This window comes from Hipposideros armiger, unplaced genomic scaffold (assembly GCF_001890085.2).
Source record: "Hipposideros armiger isolate ML-2016 unplaced genomic scaffold, ASM189008v1 scaffold_176, whole genome shotgun sequence".
Lineage (NCBI taxonomy): Eukaryota > Metazoa > Chordata > Mammalia > Chiroptera > Hipposideridae > Hipposideros > Hipposideros armiger.
In genome coordinates this window covers 2,037,013-2,054,309 of record NW_017731526.1, presented here as the reverse complement: position 1 = coordinate 2,054,309, position 17,297 = coordinate 2,037,013, and the positions used below count along the sequence as shown (strand labels likewise).

At 44.8% G+C, this 17,297-nt stretch overlaps 1 protein-coding gene across 6 annotated transcripts in view; it reads left to right on the top strand.

Annotated features, from left to right (window-relative positions):
• Positions 1 to 17,297, top strand: part of BOC (BOC cell adhesion associated, oncogene regulated) — a 71,926-nt gene that overhangs the window by 24,961 nt on the left and 29,668 nt on the right. For 5 of the 6 annotated variants that reach the window (XM_019652267.1, XM_019652269.1, XM_019652268.1 and 2 more), the window contains 2 exons: positions 12,325 to 12,501; positions 13,189 to 13,467. In XM_019652267.1, the coding sequence (XP_019507812.1) occupies positions 12,420 to 12,501; positions 13,189 to 13,467 (361 nt within the window). In that variant the 5' untranslated portion in view covers positions 12,325 to 12,419. Of the gene's footprint in view, positions 1 to 8,064; positions 8,123 to 12,324; positions 12,502 to 13,188; positions 13,468 to 17,297 lie in introns of those variants that run through there. The other variant, XM_019652272.1, reaches the window with a different exon arrangement.

Below are 17,297 nucleotides of genomic sequence, written 5' to 3'. Positions count from 1 at the left end.
TTTCCCATGCCTCTCTGCCTGCCTCCTTCCACCCTGGTCTCAAGCTCAGGTCCACGTTGATGTTAGCGAGCTAATACCTAATCATGGTATAATCCTAGATTAGATTGCCTGCAGTCCAGTGGCTGCAGGAAGCCCAAAGTCTCAAGCTTAGTTGAGTGTTTGTTTTGGTAGAAGACATAAGAAGGAAAACAAAGAGGTCCTTGAATGAAACCCCAAGCCGTAGGAGCATCCTATGGGACCCTGACTTCTGTCAGGCCTTTCCCTCCAGGGCTGCTAGTACTGATCTAGGGGCCATTTGGTTTTGAAAATACAGGCCACAGTTGCAATCATTTGCTCCTAGAAAAACCACTGATAACAATGTGTCTCTGTGTCCCTCCTATAGGTCCATGGGTTAGGTTAACGTTCCTTCTCAACCCCACATTTCTAATCGAATCTGAATAAACCGATCAATTCAGCAAACGTTGACTGAGCCAAGGCTTTTCTGGGTACCAGGATTCCCAAGATAAATTTCACCTATCTTTGCCTTCAGGAAGCTTCTAGGCTGGGGTCAGAGGGAAGAGGGAAGAGGCACATTACAGACAGGCACATGACCAAATCCATACATCTCTGGGGAGATGTTGTGATAGGTGTGCACTGTGCTGTGGAAAGTGGGATGAGGAGTAGTCAGTGGAGGTAGCAGAGTTCCTGTGATGGAGTGAAGGGAGAAGGAGAAGGGGGTGCTGGTAGGAGGAAGAGAGGGTGTGAAAATGCAGCTTGCCCAGATTGTAGGGCGTGTGGGGGGAAAGACGTGCCACCTAGTTATAAAGAACCTGGATGGAAGGTCATGCAAAGGAGTTTGAACTTGATTTAATCATCCTCCGTTGAGGAGCTATCAAAGGTGGGTCTGTCTTCCTTGCTTCTTTGTTTCTAACTGACCTCAAAGTGTGTGTGTGTGGGGGGGGACAGGGGGCGGAGGGAAATCACTCCTAATTCCTTCACATTTTCAAATCAGCTGCTTTTAGTTGTTTCATATTCCCTGCTAGGTCTCACTCAACTGCTTACATGCTTTTTACAAAATGAGATCTGTTTTTTCCTTAACATCTTTTAAACATTTTTCATGTCGCTACTTGATCTTTATAATTATCATTTTAAATGGCTGTTTAATGATTCAGTTATTGTGCCATAAGGTACTTAAAGAAGTAGGTGGTAAAGTGAAAAGAACCAGGGGGCTTAAAGTCACGTGGCCCTGGTTCAAATCCCTGCTCTGATTTACCATCTATCTGTGTGATCTTGGACAAAATATCTAACTACTCTGAGTTTTAATTTCCTCATTTATAAAATGGGTTGATCACACACCTACCTTACAGGGCCATTGTGAGAATTACAGTAATACCTTGGTTTGCAAGCAGATTCCAGAAACAAACTACTCGTATTGCAAGACATCGCTCATTTACCATGTTAAAATGTATTAGAAATGTTTGCTCGTCTTGTGGAACACTCGCAAACCAAGTTACTCGCAGTCCAAGGTTTTATCGTGTATCAAATTAGATGAAGTGTGGCATATGGCCATGACAATGTGGAGGATGATTAGATGGGGAGCAGAGAGAGTTAGGGAGTCTGTTTGCGGGCCCTGCACCTGTGCTGTCTGATACAGTAGCCACTAGCACTTGTGGCTCTCGAGCTACTGAAGTGTGGCTAGTCTGAATTAGGATTTGTGGTAAATATAAAACCTGCACTAGATTTAGAAGACTTAGTATGAAACAAAATATAAAGCACCTCATTGATAATTTTTTATTGATTGTATTTTGAACTGATAATATTTTGAACTGATAATAATATCTTTTAACACAATACATTCAAAATATTAAAACTACTTTCACTTATTTTTTTAAATGTGGCTACCAGAAGATTTTAAGTGATACATGTGGCTTGCGCTGTATTTCTGTTGCGTTGTGTTTCTCTGGCTGCTGATACCAAAGTTAGAGTCAGTAGGACTGATCAGATCCTAGGGTGGAGAATCTGGGCGAGCCGGGAGACAAGGTTGAGTACAAGTTTGGGCCACTGAATGGGTGGTGAATATCAACATGGTTTTAGAGGAAAATAGGTAAGTTCGAGTATGTGTTTTTATAAGTAGGTCATGAGCAGTGAAATGAAAGGCAGGCATTTGGTCTAGACTAGAGTAGCTGTCCCTGCTTTCTTGAAGAGTTGGCCATTCTGGTTCTCACCACATCACGTACATGGCTGGTAAGATGACTGAGCAAGCTGCTCACTGCAGGGAAGGCTGGGAAGAGCTAGGCCGCCCTGCTGAGCTCCAACGGTTCTCCAGGACAGGCACACCATGCAGCTCCAGTGTCCCTCCCTGCCCCTTTGTGAAGCACACCTCTGTAACACATGCAATATGCTGGTGTCAAAACATCTGGGAATAGGACTACACAGACGAAAAAGGAGTCAGAAGGGAAAGCTGCTTCTTTAGGGAGGGTAAGTGCTCTCAGCCCTCTAAGACCCTGCTCTGTTGTTGTACCCCGTCATCTACTCTGGAATCCTCAGGAAGAGGCATGACTGCCTTGGTGAGTCTCTAATGGATGTAAATGGATATGCTGCCGAGGCTGGTTTCTGGGTGACATTTCAGGTAACCAAATGCGATTTAGGTTTTAGAGCCAGGAATTGAAATTGTCCCTGGCTCTTGAAAATCCACTGTTTGGATATAGGGCCTTAAAATCAAGATAGTAAATAAAAGCAAAGAAAAATTATAAGAACTTTCATACCCTCTCCTATGGTTGGTTTCCCTTGGGTTGAGCTTTGGAAACCACAGATTTATGGTGCATCTCAGTGGGGTAAAAGAAAGGAAAGTAGAATATATCAAGTTTGGAAGGCAAAAAAACCAAACCATAACAAGCACCAGTATCTGCCTTGGTTTGAGCAGTTTTGCCTGACTTAGCCTGTCTGACCTTGGCATTGGACAAGGCGAATAACAGAAGGCCCCTGTAGCAGATCCCCGGCATCACTATGGCGGGGGCATTGCTGCACCTTTGCAGGAACATTTTGCTTCCGTTAAAGCCATTGCCACGTATTTTAACCCTGATGGTAGTTGTCAGTTGTGTAAAGAGTTTCAAGTTCTTGGTCAGCAAGAATAAAATTGTAGGACCATATACCAGGGGTGCCCCAAAAAAATGTATACGCATAACTTGTGTTCATCTTTTGTTATTGGTATATATTGAGTTTTACAATTTTAATGTAGTTATTTCCTTTCTTAAAATGGGTATATATATTTTTTGGCACCCTCTGCATATGGTTCATTCAGAAACCGTTTATTGAGCTTTTCCTATGTGCCAGACACCATGGAATTAGTTCAACTGTAGGAGAATATATGAAAGTTTTTGTAGTTTTTCTTTTATTTTCCATCTTGATTTTAGATGGGTGATTTTTTTTACAGTCATGGAACAAATAGTTTTATGTTTCACGGCTTATGAAACTGATTCTTCATTCTTTGAGGAATTTCACAGTATCTTGGTTACCAATTTTACTTTTTCTGAGAAGTTAGGAGAAATGGACTCTGTTCTCTTCCTACATTCTCTGCCCTCTTTTCCTTTTAGGCCCTGGGGAAAGATCACCTCTGACCTCAGGGATACCCAAGTCTCACTTCCAGCAGATATACTTATGACAAGACTTCATCTGCTAGCCAGCCCATTCTCTGAATGCAAAAAGGCCCCATATGCCCTTAGTTTGGCTGTGTCAGACCACAACTGTCACCTCTTCCCTTAGTCCAGATTAGCCAGAGGAGAGAAAGGGCCCCAATCTGGAAGGCTGATGTGTTTTATGCCCCTCCAGGGATTTATTTCTAAAGTGATTTCATTCCATTGTACACTTTCACTTTTCAAGGCAACTGTGGGAATTGGTCACTGGCCTAACACATGGGGAGGTAGGTGTCATTGGCTTTTATGGCCTTGCATTAACTGGGATTAGAGACGGGGTGGTGTTGGGATACCTAGGCATAGGTGGCAGAATAAATATGAAGGTTTCTGTGCTCCTGGGCCCTGATGGACCATGCCCACCCTCCACACTCTCTCACTCATGTACACCGACTCAAGCCTGGGCACACCAGCACACATACAACACCATGGGCTCCAAGCTCTGTCCCCTGTGCAGATGCGCAGCCCTAGCCCCGTGCGGCTTTCCTGGGAGCTCCCACCTCTCGCCTCTCCCCGCCAACCTCAGCCCTGACCCCAACACCACCATCCTTTTCCTCACTCCTAACCCCAACGTTCTAGGCTGACAAAGTTCAGCCTTCCTGCCAGCCCAGGCCCCTCCAGATTACAGCTCTTTGGGGACCTGGTCTTTTTGAAAGGAAGAAAGAAAGAAAACAGGAGGAAAAACAGAAAGAAAGAAAGAGGGAAACAGAAGAATGAAACTGAACTGAAGGGGCAGTGGTGCCTTGAGCTATCTCACTGCATTACAATGAATATGGACTCTATTAAGCTCCGTTCTGCCTGTTAGTGTTTCCCAGGGCAACACAGCCCCCATATGGCAAGCATGCAGCAGATTAGGGTAGGCCCCTGGGCCTCATTGAAGGCCGGGGGCTTGACTGGCAGTTGAACCCCCTTCCCACCTCCCCCTACTCCTCACACTTGACACTGCCTGTGTTTATCTAAAGCAAGGAGGGGGGGCCATTTGGAAGGTTTTTGTCAGTCTCTGAGAGAAAGGGAGGCAGGGTGGGGAGAGGGAGGTTGAAGGAGGAAGGCGGGTGAAGGTGGGGTGGAAAGGGGATAGGCAGGAGGGAAGGCTTCATAAATATTCAAGAGGAGCCCTGAATGGAGAGAGAGAAATAAAGCAGATGGAATTCGTGTTAAAGAACAGCACAATCACCCTGTTTTGAGCTCTCCAAAAACAAAAAACAAAAAAAAGAAAGAAAGAAAGAAAAGGGAATGGCCTTCTAGGAGTGTAGGAGCTGTGTTTATCCAATTAGCAGGGTTGTCAAATTGAATTTATATATGGAATAGGGGTGGGGGAATTGAGAATGGAGTGTAGAAGAAAGCAAGTGGTTTTCCTTTTCTCTCTTTTATTTTTTTTTCCAGTTTAGCAGTAAAGGTTTGTGGGGTTCCCTCCCTTTGTCTCTATGGGTACATTTTTTTTTAAATGTCTTTAAAGAAATGAGGCCATTTTCAGGAAAGGGTATGCGTGACAAAGAAATGAGACTCCCCAGTAACTTTTTTCTCAAGTAGTTGAGGTGGGAGAAGATGAGATTTGTCCAGTGGGCAAATCAAGAGACCAGACCTTCCCTTTTCTTAGAGGCAGATGTAGTTTCTCTCTCTGGGTGATTCCTCCCCAGAGCCAAGATGTTGCATCCAGGCTCCTTTCCCCTGGCCTGGACAGTGAGGGGTCCCACCGAGGTGAGTGGAAATAGGCTCTGTCCATGTTTGTTAGAGCTTGTTATAAATTTTGGGCTCAGAGTAAATAAAAAGCCCAGGTTTTGCTAATCTACCTCAAATGTCACGTTGATGGTATATTCCATTCTCAAAAACCATCAGTTGTTCCCCCTCTACACTGTTAATTTCAAACATCTTCCACAGAATGATCCAACCTCCATTTCCTATCTTGCCTGTTTTCCTTCTTCTAGAATAGTCTCCAAAGTGGGATGCAAGTTCCTAAAATGAAATACAAGAAATTCCACTGGGACACTGGAAGAAAATATTGGCGATTCTCTCAATGTTTATTTCTATCTAAAAAAGGAACAGGAAAAAAAATAAGCCTTCCTACTATTTAATACCGGGATTGACAGTGGTACCTTTTAGCCCATATGTCAGGCTGTAATTTGTCACAACAGTACCAAGAGCGCTCCACTACAGTGAAGGGCTTGGCAGTGGGGACCTCACTTGCTTGTTCATTCACTCCTCAGTTTTCCTGTTCTCTGTTAAGTGGATTTACAGATTATATTATTTAGTTTTAACTAAATTAACTCTCACAAAAGGACAAGTGGCTTAAAGAGATTCCTACAAAGAAACTGGGTTGAAGAGTATGCTGATAATCCAAGCACATGCAAACAGGAGGAAAAGGCAGAGCTGGCCCTTTTCAAGCCACATTAGGAAGGAAAAACAATGATAATGGAATCACATCTGATGAGAAGTCAACAAAATAATTAACATTCAAGCAGACTATTTGAAAGAGATTACATCCGAGTCATTAGTGATCAACCTCACTCTAAATAGGCACTCTGTCTTAAAGCATTAGCTTAATGACATTGTAGAACAACCGTGATTAACAAACCATTAAAATATGGTTTCACTTTTACCTCTACTTTGTAAAGTTTTAGTTCAGCAATACATGCATTTAATTTATAAGTAAATATGCATGTATTCGGGATATTTGCCCAGAATGTTTTACTCATAAGGGAGCAAGATCAGAAAAATTTGGAGACTGCTGTTCAAGATAAGCCTCTGTGACAGCCAGCTGCTTGATGCCCTGCTCCCACCAAGTCAGTGTCACCTTGCTGCAGTGCCCTTTGTCTCCTTACACGTGCATATCCCAAATGGCCCAGTTTCAAATCCTGTATCCTAAAAGCCTTTCCCGAAGACTCAAATTTGAAAATGCTCTCTCTGCTCTCATTTTCAACTTCCCATTTGTGACTGACTTGGTGATCAGTTAAGGTATTAGAGTAAAGATGTTACATGAGAGTTGTTATATGATCCCAAAACGTGAATGATTTTGTGCAATAAAGGCTTTCTTCTTCTCCTGGCATAGATTGCGCTGCCTTCTTCCATCTTGTAGTCACACCTTCTGAAACCTGTGATGTGTGGTCACGGGGACTGGAGAAGGGAGAATTGGAAGCAGCTTTCCAGTTCTCCAGCTCTTAACTAACTGCCTTGGTCCAGATAGTGATTGACACATGACATGTTCATTGGACAGGACTAGTCACATGACCCTAAGCAACTCCAGAGGAGGCTAGGAAATGAGGAGCTTATGGATATCTGTTGATCACTCGCTGCCTTATGTCCCAAGTTTTGCTTTAAGCTCCTCAGGACTGAATCCATTTTTTACTGCAGTGCCTTGTATGCTGTCTCATGTAGTAGATCACAGTATTTTTTTTCTTCCCAATCATAACAAAATCAAAATACAGTTTTTCAATAGAAGACTCATACACAAAATTTGAATAAGGAATAACCTAGACATATGTCTAGAGGCTGGCTAACGCATGGCTCATATTTAAGAACATCAAACCATTGTTATTCTTCCTTGTTTGACATCAGGGTAGTCTGGGTAGATGCTCCAGATATTAGCCTAGAACTGTGCTGTCCAGTGTGGTAACCATTTACCCTACATGGCCATTTAAATAAATTCAGTTTCTCAGTCACATTAGCCACAGGTCAAGGATTTAATAGCCACAGGTGGCAAGTGGCTAGTGTTCTGGACAGCACAAAAGTAGAACATCTTCATCTCTGCAGAAAATTCTGTTGAAGGCCTTTGTGTGAAAAACACCAGGAGATTGCTCTAGATTAGGATATAAATAGTAAAAGAATGAAGATCACCACACAGAAAACGTTACTGTTACAGATAATGATCCAGGAAACATTATTTTTATGCATAAGAAAGCAAATTCAAAAACACTGCAAATTTAGTTCTCAAAGCAGCTCTAAGCAGTTAATTAATATATGACCCCAGAAACAGTTTGCTGGGAGGCAGTGTCAGGGTAGTAGAAAGAGCACTAGGCTAGGAGTCAGGCCTGACTTGTCCTCCTAAATCTCCCTTCTTAATTAGCTGGGAAACCTCCTGCAAATCACTTAGCGCCTTTATCCTCCTTTATAACACTCAATAACCATTAGACATCATCCTAAGCTATTATTTTATTTTCTCTGAGGCTCCCTCCTAATTTAAAATGTTTCCCTTTAATTGGGTCTGTGGTAAAAGAACAACCTTTTAAGTAAAAATGACCTTTCTTAATTCCTTCTCCTAATTCTATCCAAATTTACATATTCAGCCCACTGATAATTAAATTCACTTGTTTCCCCAATATTTCCCCCAATGCCACTCCTCTGTGTGGAAACACGACCCTCTTTCCTGAGGCCAGGGAGCAGCCAGCATTCACCCCAGTCACTTGACATCGCCATCTAGAAGCAAAACTTCCCCCTGCCTTCCAAGATAGTTGGGAAAGGTGAGTCTTACTCTACAGAATTGGGAACATGCAAAAAATGTTATTTGGAGTTAGAAAGATTTCTTTTTTTCCTGTAGCTAGCCCCTACCAACCAGTGGAACAAAAATTTTATCAGATTTCGTTCTTGCCCCTGAAAGAATGTTTTTTTTTTTTTTAAAGTCTTTATAATGCTATCTTCTAGCTCACATGCTCTCTTATTCAGCTCTTGGTTATTGGTCATAGGCCACCAAAGGGTGTGTGTTGTTTTAGGTCATGGAGTTCTCCCTTCCGGAGGGAGCCACAGCAGCCCAGGTGATCAGGGATGGGATGTGGCCTCCTGTGCTGTTGTGTCACTCGTGCCCTAGCCAGTCAGCAGCCGGCTTGGGAGAAGGTGGAGCTGGCCATCTCCTGCCCATGATCAACTCTCAGTTGTTTGTAATTTTCTCACAAAATAAATACTCCGAGGCTATAATTTCTCATGCTTGGTCTCAACCTCAGAAGTGTATTTTGTTGTTGTTGTTTTTGGAACGTTTGAAAAACATCTGCTTGAAGATTATTTCAGTGGGAACATGTATGTCAGCAGTTAAACTGCTCAGACACATTTTATGTTGTGTGTCCAAATAACCCTCAAAAATAGCAAGTACCTAGGCCTCAATGAGGAATTCATGTAAAGAATTCATTTTGCCTTCTTTCTGCTTTGTGATTTTTTTTTTTTGGATGGCTCTTTTCCTGAGAAATGCATAGAAAAATAAGAAGGATCTAGACATATTTTGCATTGCTGAGAAAAATAACAGGCCTTCCTCTTGCCTTTGCCCAACTTTGAAACTGTACCCTTTTCATTTCACAATGGGACAAAGGTTACACTGCAATTAGGTACTCCGATTTAGCCTTATGTGCCTTTTTAAAAAATAATTAAAACAAAGTGCTCAGAATCATGTACCTTTGTAGACTCAATTCACTAGGGAACTTGGTCTAGGAAGTAACCCAGTTTCCCCAGCTGTTAAATAAGATGCATGATAATTACAGTGACCCTCCCCCCACCGTATTTTTGTCACAGTTCTGCTTTTATGGGAAGGAGACCCCACCGTGTCCTGCTTTGGGGCCATTAAATAGTACCTACTTAGAAGCCTGTGTGGGGATTAATGAGTTAACTCTTTCTTCCCTTTCGGGTACCTGCTTCCTCTCTCCCTCCCAGCTACATTCTTTTCTCCCAGTTGCTTTTAAAAGCTGGATGGGGAGCTGGCAGCAGCGGTAGGGTCTGTTTCCATTTGGAACCTTATAAATTACCAAGGGTGCAGAAGTAACAGGAATTGTTTGACTGGTCCTTGTTAAGCAGGATGGGGTCAGGCTGAATTTCCTCAGTAAAACCTTTGTGGACTTTACAACCCAAACACCTCTGCAGCCACCCTGTTCTCAGATAAGAAACAGCCCTCCAGTCCCTCTTTGTCTGCCGCTTGTCTTCTTTTATTTTTTTGCCCTTTATTGCTTTGTATTCATTTTTTTTGTTGTCTGCAGCCAGCAAGGAACAGGTGTCCACCATCTCCTTAAGGAGTTGGGGAAACTGGAGCATGTCATGACCAAGCAAGTTCCCTAAATTCTTATAATTGGTCATTCATGCAGTGTTCTGTTGTAGATGAATACATTCTCTCATTTCAGGGGAAAGTAGAGAATTAAAACACGTGTCTGGAAAATTGGAAGGGCACCCAAAGCTTGCATTTTGGTATTGGGATTGTAAACATGTTAATGAGCTTTTCCTCTAGAAATTACTGTTAAAACTCCTTACTGTTCTACATCCCCCTTATTCCAAGTCTGTTCGTTATGCACCCACTGGGTACAGAGCACTGATAGAAAATGTGTGACAAAGCTACTACTGTGGTTACAAACACAGAGCTTTGGAATGAGCCCAACCTGGCTTTTTCATTCCAGACGTACAGTTGCGACCTTGAGCAAGTTACTTAACCTCTGGAACTTAATTTCCTCACCTGTACGATGGGAATAATAGCCCCCACCTTGTAGGGTTTTTATGAAGAGTCAAAGACGGCCATGTGCAAAGAGCTTAGCAGGCCTTCCAACCCCTTCCCCCCCTTCCCAGCCACCCTCACATCCTTTGCAGCTTTCCTTAATTTCACTTTTCTAATAACATGACCCTTTGATTTACTAGATTGTCTGAAAAAGAGCCAAAGCTCTCTCTACACAAGGAGGAATATAGTTTAACATGTCAGGAAAGAACTTTTGAAAAGCTTCTTTAAAATTCTTCTTTCAAACCTTTTTTAGAAAATGTCCCCTTGTCCTTACCCAGAGTGACGGAGGTGTCTTGGAGGTCTTCTGACGTCAAATACACAAGGCAAAGGGAGGGATTAAAAATCAAGGGGAAAGAAGTCTTTCCTGAAAACCATTCCAAACACCGGGGTGGGTCTGGTCCTCGATCTGGTTTGGAGGGGTGCTTGCTGGGCAGAGCGAATGTGGCCCTCTTGACTAAACAGCCAGGTGAAAAGCCGAAGGACCAAAGGCACTTCGAGAAGGGGCAGGTTTAGGCAAACCCCAAGCACTTCCTAGCCTAGAGCGAGTCCCAAAGCACAGCCTTCATCCCCTGTCAGGCCATGGGGGTTGACGAGCTGAGGGATTGACTCTTACAACACACTGTGCAGGTGGCCAGAACTCCAGAGAAGGGTGAGCACAATGCATCGCTCAAGTGGGTAGCTTAACTACAGTCTCCTGATTTTTCAGTGGTGACTGTATGTCCTTGAAAGAGTCGCTGGTTAGATAAACTGCTCCGGGAGAGTTAACATTTTTAATATATGTCACCCTCCTGGAAATTACTACTAGTATTGCCACCGGTGCATGATTCAGGAAGATGCATCTACTGCAGCGGTTCTCAACCTTCCTAATACTGCGACCCCTTAATACAGTTCCTCATGTTGTGGTGACCCCCAACCATAAAATTATTTTCGTTGCTACTGTATAACTGTAATTTTGCTACTGTTGTGAATCGTAATGTAAATATCTTTTTCCGATGGTCTTAGGCGACCCCTGTGAAAGGGGTTGTTCAACCCCCAAAGGGGTCGCAACCCACAGGTTGAGAACCACTGATCTACTGTCTAGAACGTGGGTATGTTGCTGTCAATGTTATCTGAAGTTCATTCTAATGTCCCCTGCCTGATAAGGATGTTGACACCTTCCTTATTGGCTGAGTGTCCAATAAGTAAACCTGTGAAAAGCATGGAAGCGAAATCTTGGTTTAGGCTGTGATGGAAGTGTGTGTTCGAGTGTATACTTGCCTCTATGGGATTTTGATGCAATCTTTTAAGGACCATAACTTCAGGGAGACATAAAGAAATAATACTGTGGAAGGGGAGGAGTTAACTTTCTAGGCAGACAGTAAGAAGGTGGCTGATAGCTGAGGCACCTGGAGGTGCAGTGCAGTCGGCAGCCGGAAAACAATGTTGTTCTGGGGTAGAGATATAACACGGACGGTTGTCAGGAGTACAAATTTTATAGAGATGGAAAATACCAGAATTCCAGCACAGGGGGCAGAGAGAAGTGAGGGGCCTTGGCTGATGTGTGGCTTTGTCTGTGTTGGTGGTTGTGGGACTAGGGGTTACAGACAAGCTTAGGAGGGTAAGTCGATTCCAAGAATAAATAGAGTTCACAGTGTAGCTATAGAGTTGGGGAGAATCGAAACCTGAGATCCTTGGTGAGTCTCTGAGACTTTAGGACTCATGAATTAGTAACATCCCCTAAATGAGGGATTCAGGCATTGTCAGGATGGCAGCGCTGTCCACAATAGTCTGTGCTAGCAGCCTGGCATGCCCTGTGGCCATGGACATCTGGCCTCCTGCAAACAAATGATAATGATAACTTCATCCTGTGCATGCAGCATCTGTGCTAGATATTCACTGCCCGAGCCCTGGATGTGGTCCCAGGTCTCCACCTCTTTGTATCCTTGTTGCTCTTTCTGCACTGAGCAAGGCTCTAGCAATCTGACCATCATACAATCACCTTCTAGCTCAAAGGGACGAGGGCGATAACATAGAAGCTTCTTTTAGATGAGAAATGGCTTCAGAATGTTTTTTGGTCTTCCAGCAGCACGGCCAGGTGAACACTTTGAGTGTTGCTAGCATGTGTGATGGAAGCAGGGGGTGAGGGGACAAAGCCAGGCTCTGTCGCTACCATAGAGGCATCCCGGGCCTTCTCACCAGGGCCATTTCTCTTTCTCACAACAGAGTGTTGCAGAGGATTGCAGTCTCTCTGAGTGACTCCGGTGGCTTATGGGACATTGGCTTTGGACCCTTTGTAATACACCTCTCTGTGTGGGACAATGACGACTCGGAGAGGAAAGGGGCCCGAAGTCACACTCTCCTACCTCCTCTTAGCCGCAGCAGGCTGCTTTGCCAACCTGAGTGAGTACTGCCCTCCCCTTTCTCAGTCTCTCCTCTGGGAAGAATGCTTTGCCCTTAGTGTCAAACGGAAGCATTGCACATTCTACAAGAACCCTTTCCATAGCCCTTCCTCTTTTGGGATTTCAAAGAACACTTCATTCCCACTGGCTTTTAGGGACATGCTCAATAATACAAGATGAGAACGGATCTCGACTATATCCTATTGGTTATATGTGGGTATTTTCATCATTTCCAGTATATAGCAGAGGAGGGAGAGTAATAATAATAACTGCCTTTTATTGAGTACTTATTGTATGAGATTATGGCATGAAGTCCATGTTGTTTATAAGCTTCACAACAACTCTGTGAGACAAGTATTACTAGCCCCATTTTACAGATAAGAAACTGAGATCCAAAAAGGCTAAAGTCATGTGGCTCAGAAGAGGTGGCACTGAGTTTCAGACCCAGGTCTGTCCAGCTCCAAAACCTAAGCTCTTGCCTTTACACCATACTGCCATTCCAGTCCATTTTCTGGGGACGAGGACAGGTTGGGGAATGGAACTAAGGACAGTAGAGTTCTTCAGAGAAAGATCAAGTCCTCTGAGTTGCTGAGCTCTGACTCTGGCCTGGGTGCTGTGCTTCTGAAAAGGTCATGTTGTTGGTTTCTTGGGGGTGTCGCTTCATTGCTGCTTCCTTGTTCTTCTCCAGATGATGTCCCCCAGGTCACTGTCCAGCCTTCTTCCACCGTCCAGAAGCTCGGAGGAACAGTGATCCTGGGCTGTGTGGTGCAGCCCCCCTGGATGAACACCACCTGGCGGCTGGACGGGAAGGAGCTGAATGGTTCAGATGAGGCTTTGGGCATCCTCATTACCCGCGGGACCCTCGTCATCACCGCCCTCAACAACCGCACCGTGGGACGGTACCAGTGTGTGGCCCGGATGCCTGCAGGGGCCGTGGCCAGCGTGCCAGCGACTGTGACACTAGCCAGTGAGTGCCGCTCCCTTGCTCCTCTGCCATGGTGCAGTCCCTGTTCTTCTCTCCCCTTTCCTCTCCCCCACCATTCATACTCCCTGTCATTAATCTTACCATGAAAGAGGCCTTAACCATTGAAATTTTAAATTGGAGTGTGGTAGCTGCCCTACAGCCCCCAATGGGACCATCTGGCCATGTGAAGCCACTCTCAGGCCCCCCTGAGTAGGGGACATGAAGTGTCTGGGGTGAGTGTCGAGAAAGAGGGGAACTTGACGTGGTTGAACTGTTTCTGGGGCCCCACAACTACGCCACACAATGCCTTCCTATTTGGTCCCCTGTGGTTTTAGGCATGGTTGTGTCAACTGCTCACTGTCCCTTCCATCTTCTGTGCTCCATCCTCACAGTGGTCACAGTGGACCACTTACAGGACTATGTGTGGTCTGAACAGAGCCTACCCTTCCCACACGTGGCTTCCTACCTCACTGTGATGGACCAGCATATTCCAAATGCCTGGAATATAAACAGTCAGGCACAATGAAAAGGAAACTGAGTGACAAAGGGCTAAAGAGAAGAGAAAGGAGGAAGAGATTAGGTGACAATTTGGTCCAAGGAGGCTGCCAGGGAAGATTTCGTACTACTCTTCTACTGTATAATTACCACTTGGGTCTACTATGGTGCTCAGGAGACAACACATGCATTATCTGATCTTCTACCCATTGGGAAATGAGACTTGACTGATTAAATAAACTTCTGAAGGCTGGAGAGCAGCCCCAATACCCATTCGTACAGGCTGAGTCAATAGCTGGGAAATATTAAGGATTATCTCCCCTTTCCTGGAGCCTGAAGTGTAGGGAATAAGGAAACTTGTTGAGACTGTAGGGATATTTGGATTTAAACTGTAAGGTTCCCTGGACTTAGCAGTGTCCCCTTCTCCCTGACAGCCCTGCTCTGGGCTTTCATGTCACCACCATTGTCACCCTCCTGGGTGATGTGGTTCTGGGAGGTTGGTGGTCCTTAGGTTACGGGTCATGCCTAATGCAGCAACCTTCTGAGATGCTTCTCTATCAAATTCAGCTGGGGTTCCTGGCTCTGTGAGGTGTGAGTGCTGGGAGGAGAGTGGTGAGGGATGGGGAAAGAGGAAAGACCCTTCTCTGCCCTCTGTTTCCTATGTCCCGGGAGGGACTTCACTACATGGAGAATAGAGACTAGAGCCGAGGCTGCCCACATTATTTCTGCTTTCTTGGAAAACAGTAAAGCAGCCCTGCCTTTTTCTCAGAGAAGGGAGGAAAGCAGGGTAGGTCCCCAGCCAAATCCCTAGGGCACCAGACAGAGCCCGCGCTGCATCTCGGAGCCCCCACCCTACCCCGTGGTCTGTGAAGCTACTCTCCTTTGTGGCAGAAGGAGCACCCATTGAGCCTGGGGGCCCAGCCTCTGGGAAGCAGGCTACCAGTGCTCAGTAAGGGAGGCAGGCCCTGGGCCACCAGCTGGGCCCTCCCCTCCAGCTGTGCTTGTAGGGTGGGAGAGGGTGCTAGGAGACTTGGGTGAGGAAGGGTCATCTCATCATAACAAGAAGGCCTGAGGTCACAGCTACACTTCCTACCATCATACTCCTCTTGTGTATATTTCAAATTAGAATTAAAATTACATTATAGAAAGTTTAGAATATACAGAAAATAATGTCTCTCCTAAGCCCACCACCGTCACACAGCCACCATTCTCATTTTGGAGTAGATGTACCCTTCCAGTCTTTATCCATACCCTGTTTTTTACAGTGTTGTGATGATACTACTGAATATAGTTTCCTCCCTTATTCTCTCCCCTTTGACACTGTATGAGAAGCCATTTCCATTGGCTGTATGACCAACCATATTTACTTTTTCTTTTTTGTGGAGTATAAACTGCATCCAGTAAAGTACACAGAGTACGCTAATGTTAAGGGAAAAACCTGATGTGTTTTTCATATGTATACACCATGTAACCATCACTCCTGTAGGTTTCCTTATGCCCCTTCCTAGTTAATCTGCCCCCAGCCCCCACCAGATCATCGTTACTAACGGCCCTGGAATGTCCCCCTCAAGTGTCTCAACCATAAGGTACTAAACCCTTTTCCTATTGCTGGACAATTAGATGGATTTCAGTTGTTCATTATTACAAATAAAATGTGCTTTTTAGCAACATTTGTGCCTTTAAAGGGTAATGCTGCTCATCTAGGAGGGAGCGTTCATCTGTACGTGGTCAGCACGTGTCTGTGAAGGTTCAAAAAACCGCCATAACCATTCATTTGGCCTAATTAGAAGCCAGGCTGAACTTCTTATTGTTTGGAGGAAGGGAGAGTTGGGGAGGAGAGGATTTATTTTGGAGCCCTCCGTCTACTTCAAGGTGTATCTGTGAGAGGAGAGACAATTTATAGCTTTATTTTAAAAAAATTCCTGGCCACTTCTTTCTCTAGTGCTTGAAGGGATCTGCAGTTGGCACTGAGGACAAAGGGAAAGGTTTGGTTACAACCCAAGAAGGCACAGTGAGAGAAGAAGAGGCTTTTGCAGAAGCCAACTGAGTCTTGTTGGAGAGCCAAGAGCTATTGGCTTGTCGTTTAGACATGAATCAGAAGTGAAATGTTTGGGCCTGAGTAGAAGGACGGAGAAGTTCTGGAAATCGAGAGAGCAGGCTCGGAGGGGGTTGTGTCATGGAGAGCAGGGAGTTGGTGGAGTGGAACAGCAGCCTCCTAAACTTGGAGGAGGCATTGGGAAGGCGGGAGAGGCGAGAAAAAGGGGTGCTGTCTTTGGGTTAATGCCATGGGGGATTTGGCCCAGACTCAGCAGTTAGATTAAGTTTCCGAAAGCACATTCCTGAGCAGAATGGGGGCTGTGTTTTGCTGGTTGGCTGGTGTACGAGGATGGCTGAGTAGTAGAAGGGATTAGTGAAGGCCTGGTCTGCATTTAGAGGCAAGGCTGGGCAGCGGCGTGCTGGTGTGCACGCACGCACGCACGCCCACACTCAGCATTTGAGACTTTCTTTTCCTCTGGCCTCTTCTGCATGTGTTCAGATGTTCATCCTCAGACAAAGCAGTTGCTGTGTGGCCTACCTGGCAAGACTCTGCCTCCTGCATTTTAGTGAACTCTCTAGAGATTGCTGGGAGCTTTCAACGATGGGGGGCTAAGACCTGACTTGAGGATTCAGGATGTGGAGGAGGAGGCCTCCAGCAGAACTTTCTTGTCCAGACCTCTTTTACTCTGCCGGGTGGGGGTTGCATTTGGACTTCACCCCCTGGTAACATCAGCTTCTGCTCTTCAGGTAAAATGGAACCACCCGAAAAGTCTCACCTGTGCACAGCTACCCTCTACTCCAGGTTGTCCTGGCCATGTGGATAGTGGCTGTCTTCACTCTGTGGAGATGCCCATCCCACTCCCCTGTGGAGAATTTATTTTTTTTCTATTGAGCTTAAACTTTATTTGTGGTTCATCTCTCTTGCTGCTAATGCCTCACTTCAGACCACCTTGTCTAACTCTTACTTTTTGAAATGCTTTTGACTTTGATCTCCTTTATTCCTCTTACCTTTCTTTTCACAAGCTTTATAACAGGAGGCCAACCACTTGATGTGGCTCAAATATTCCCACTCTGTGCACTGGAACCAACAGAAGACATTGCTATGGACACCATATTTCTTCCTCTTTTACCCCAATTCAGCCTTAGCATTGTTCTCACACAGCATAGCAAGTAATCCCAAGTTCACCAGAGCTGGCCTACAACATGAAAGCTGTTTTCTACCCCTTTCCTCTAATAATCTACCATTCAAATAATTACTCCTACATAATTCTTCATTTTTAACTTTTTTCCATTTTTTTTTT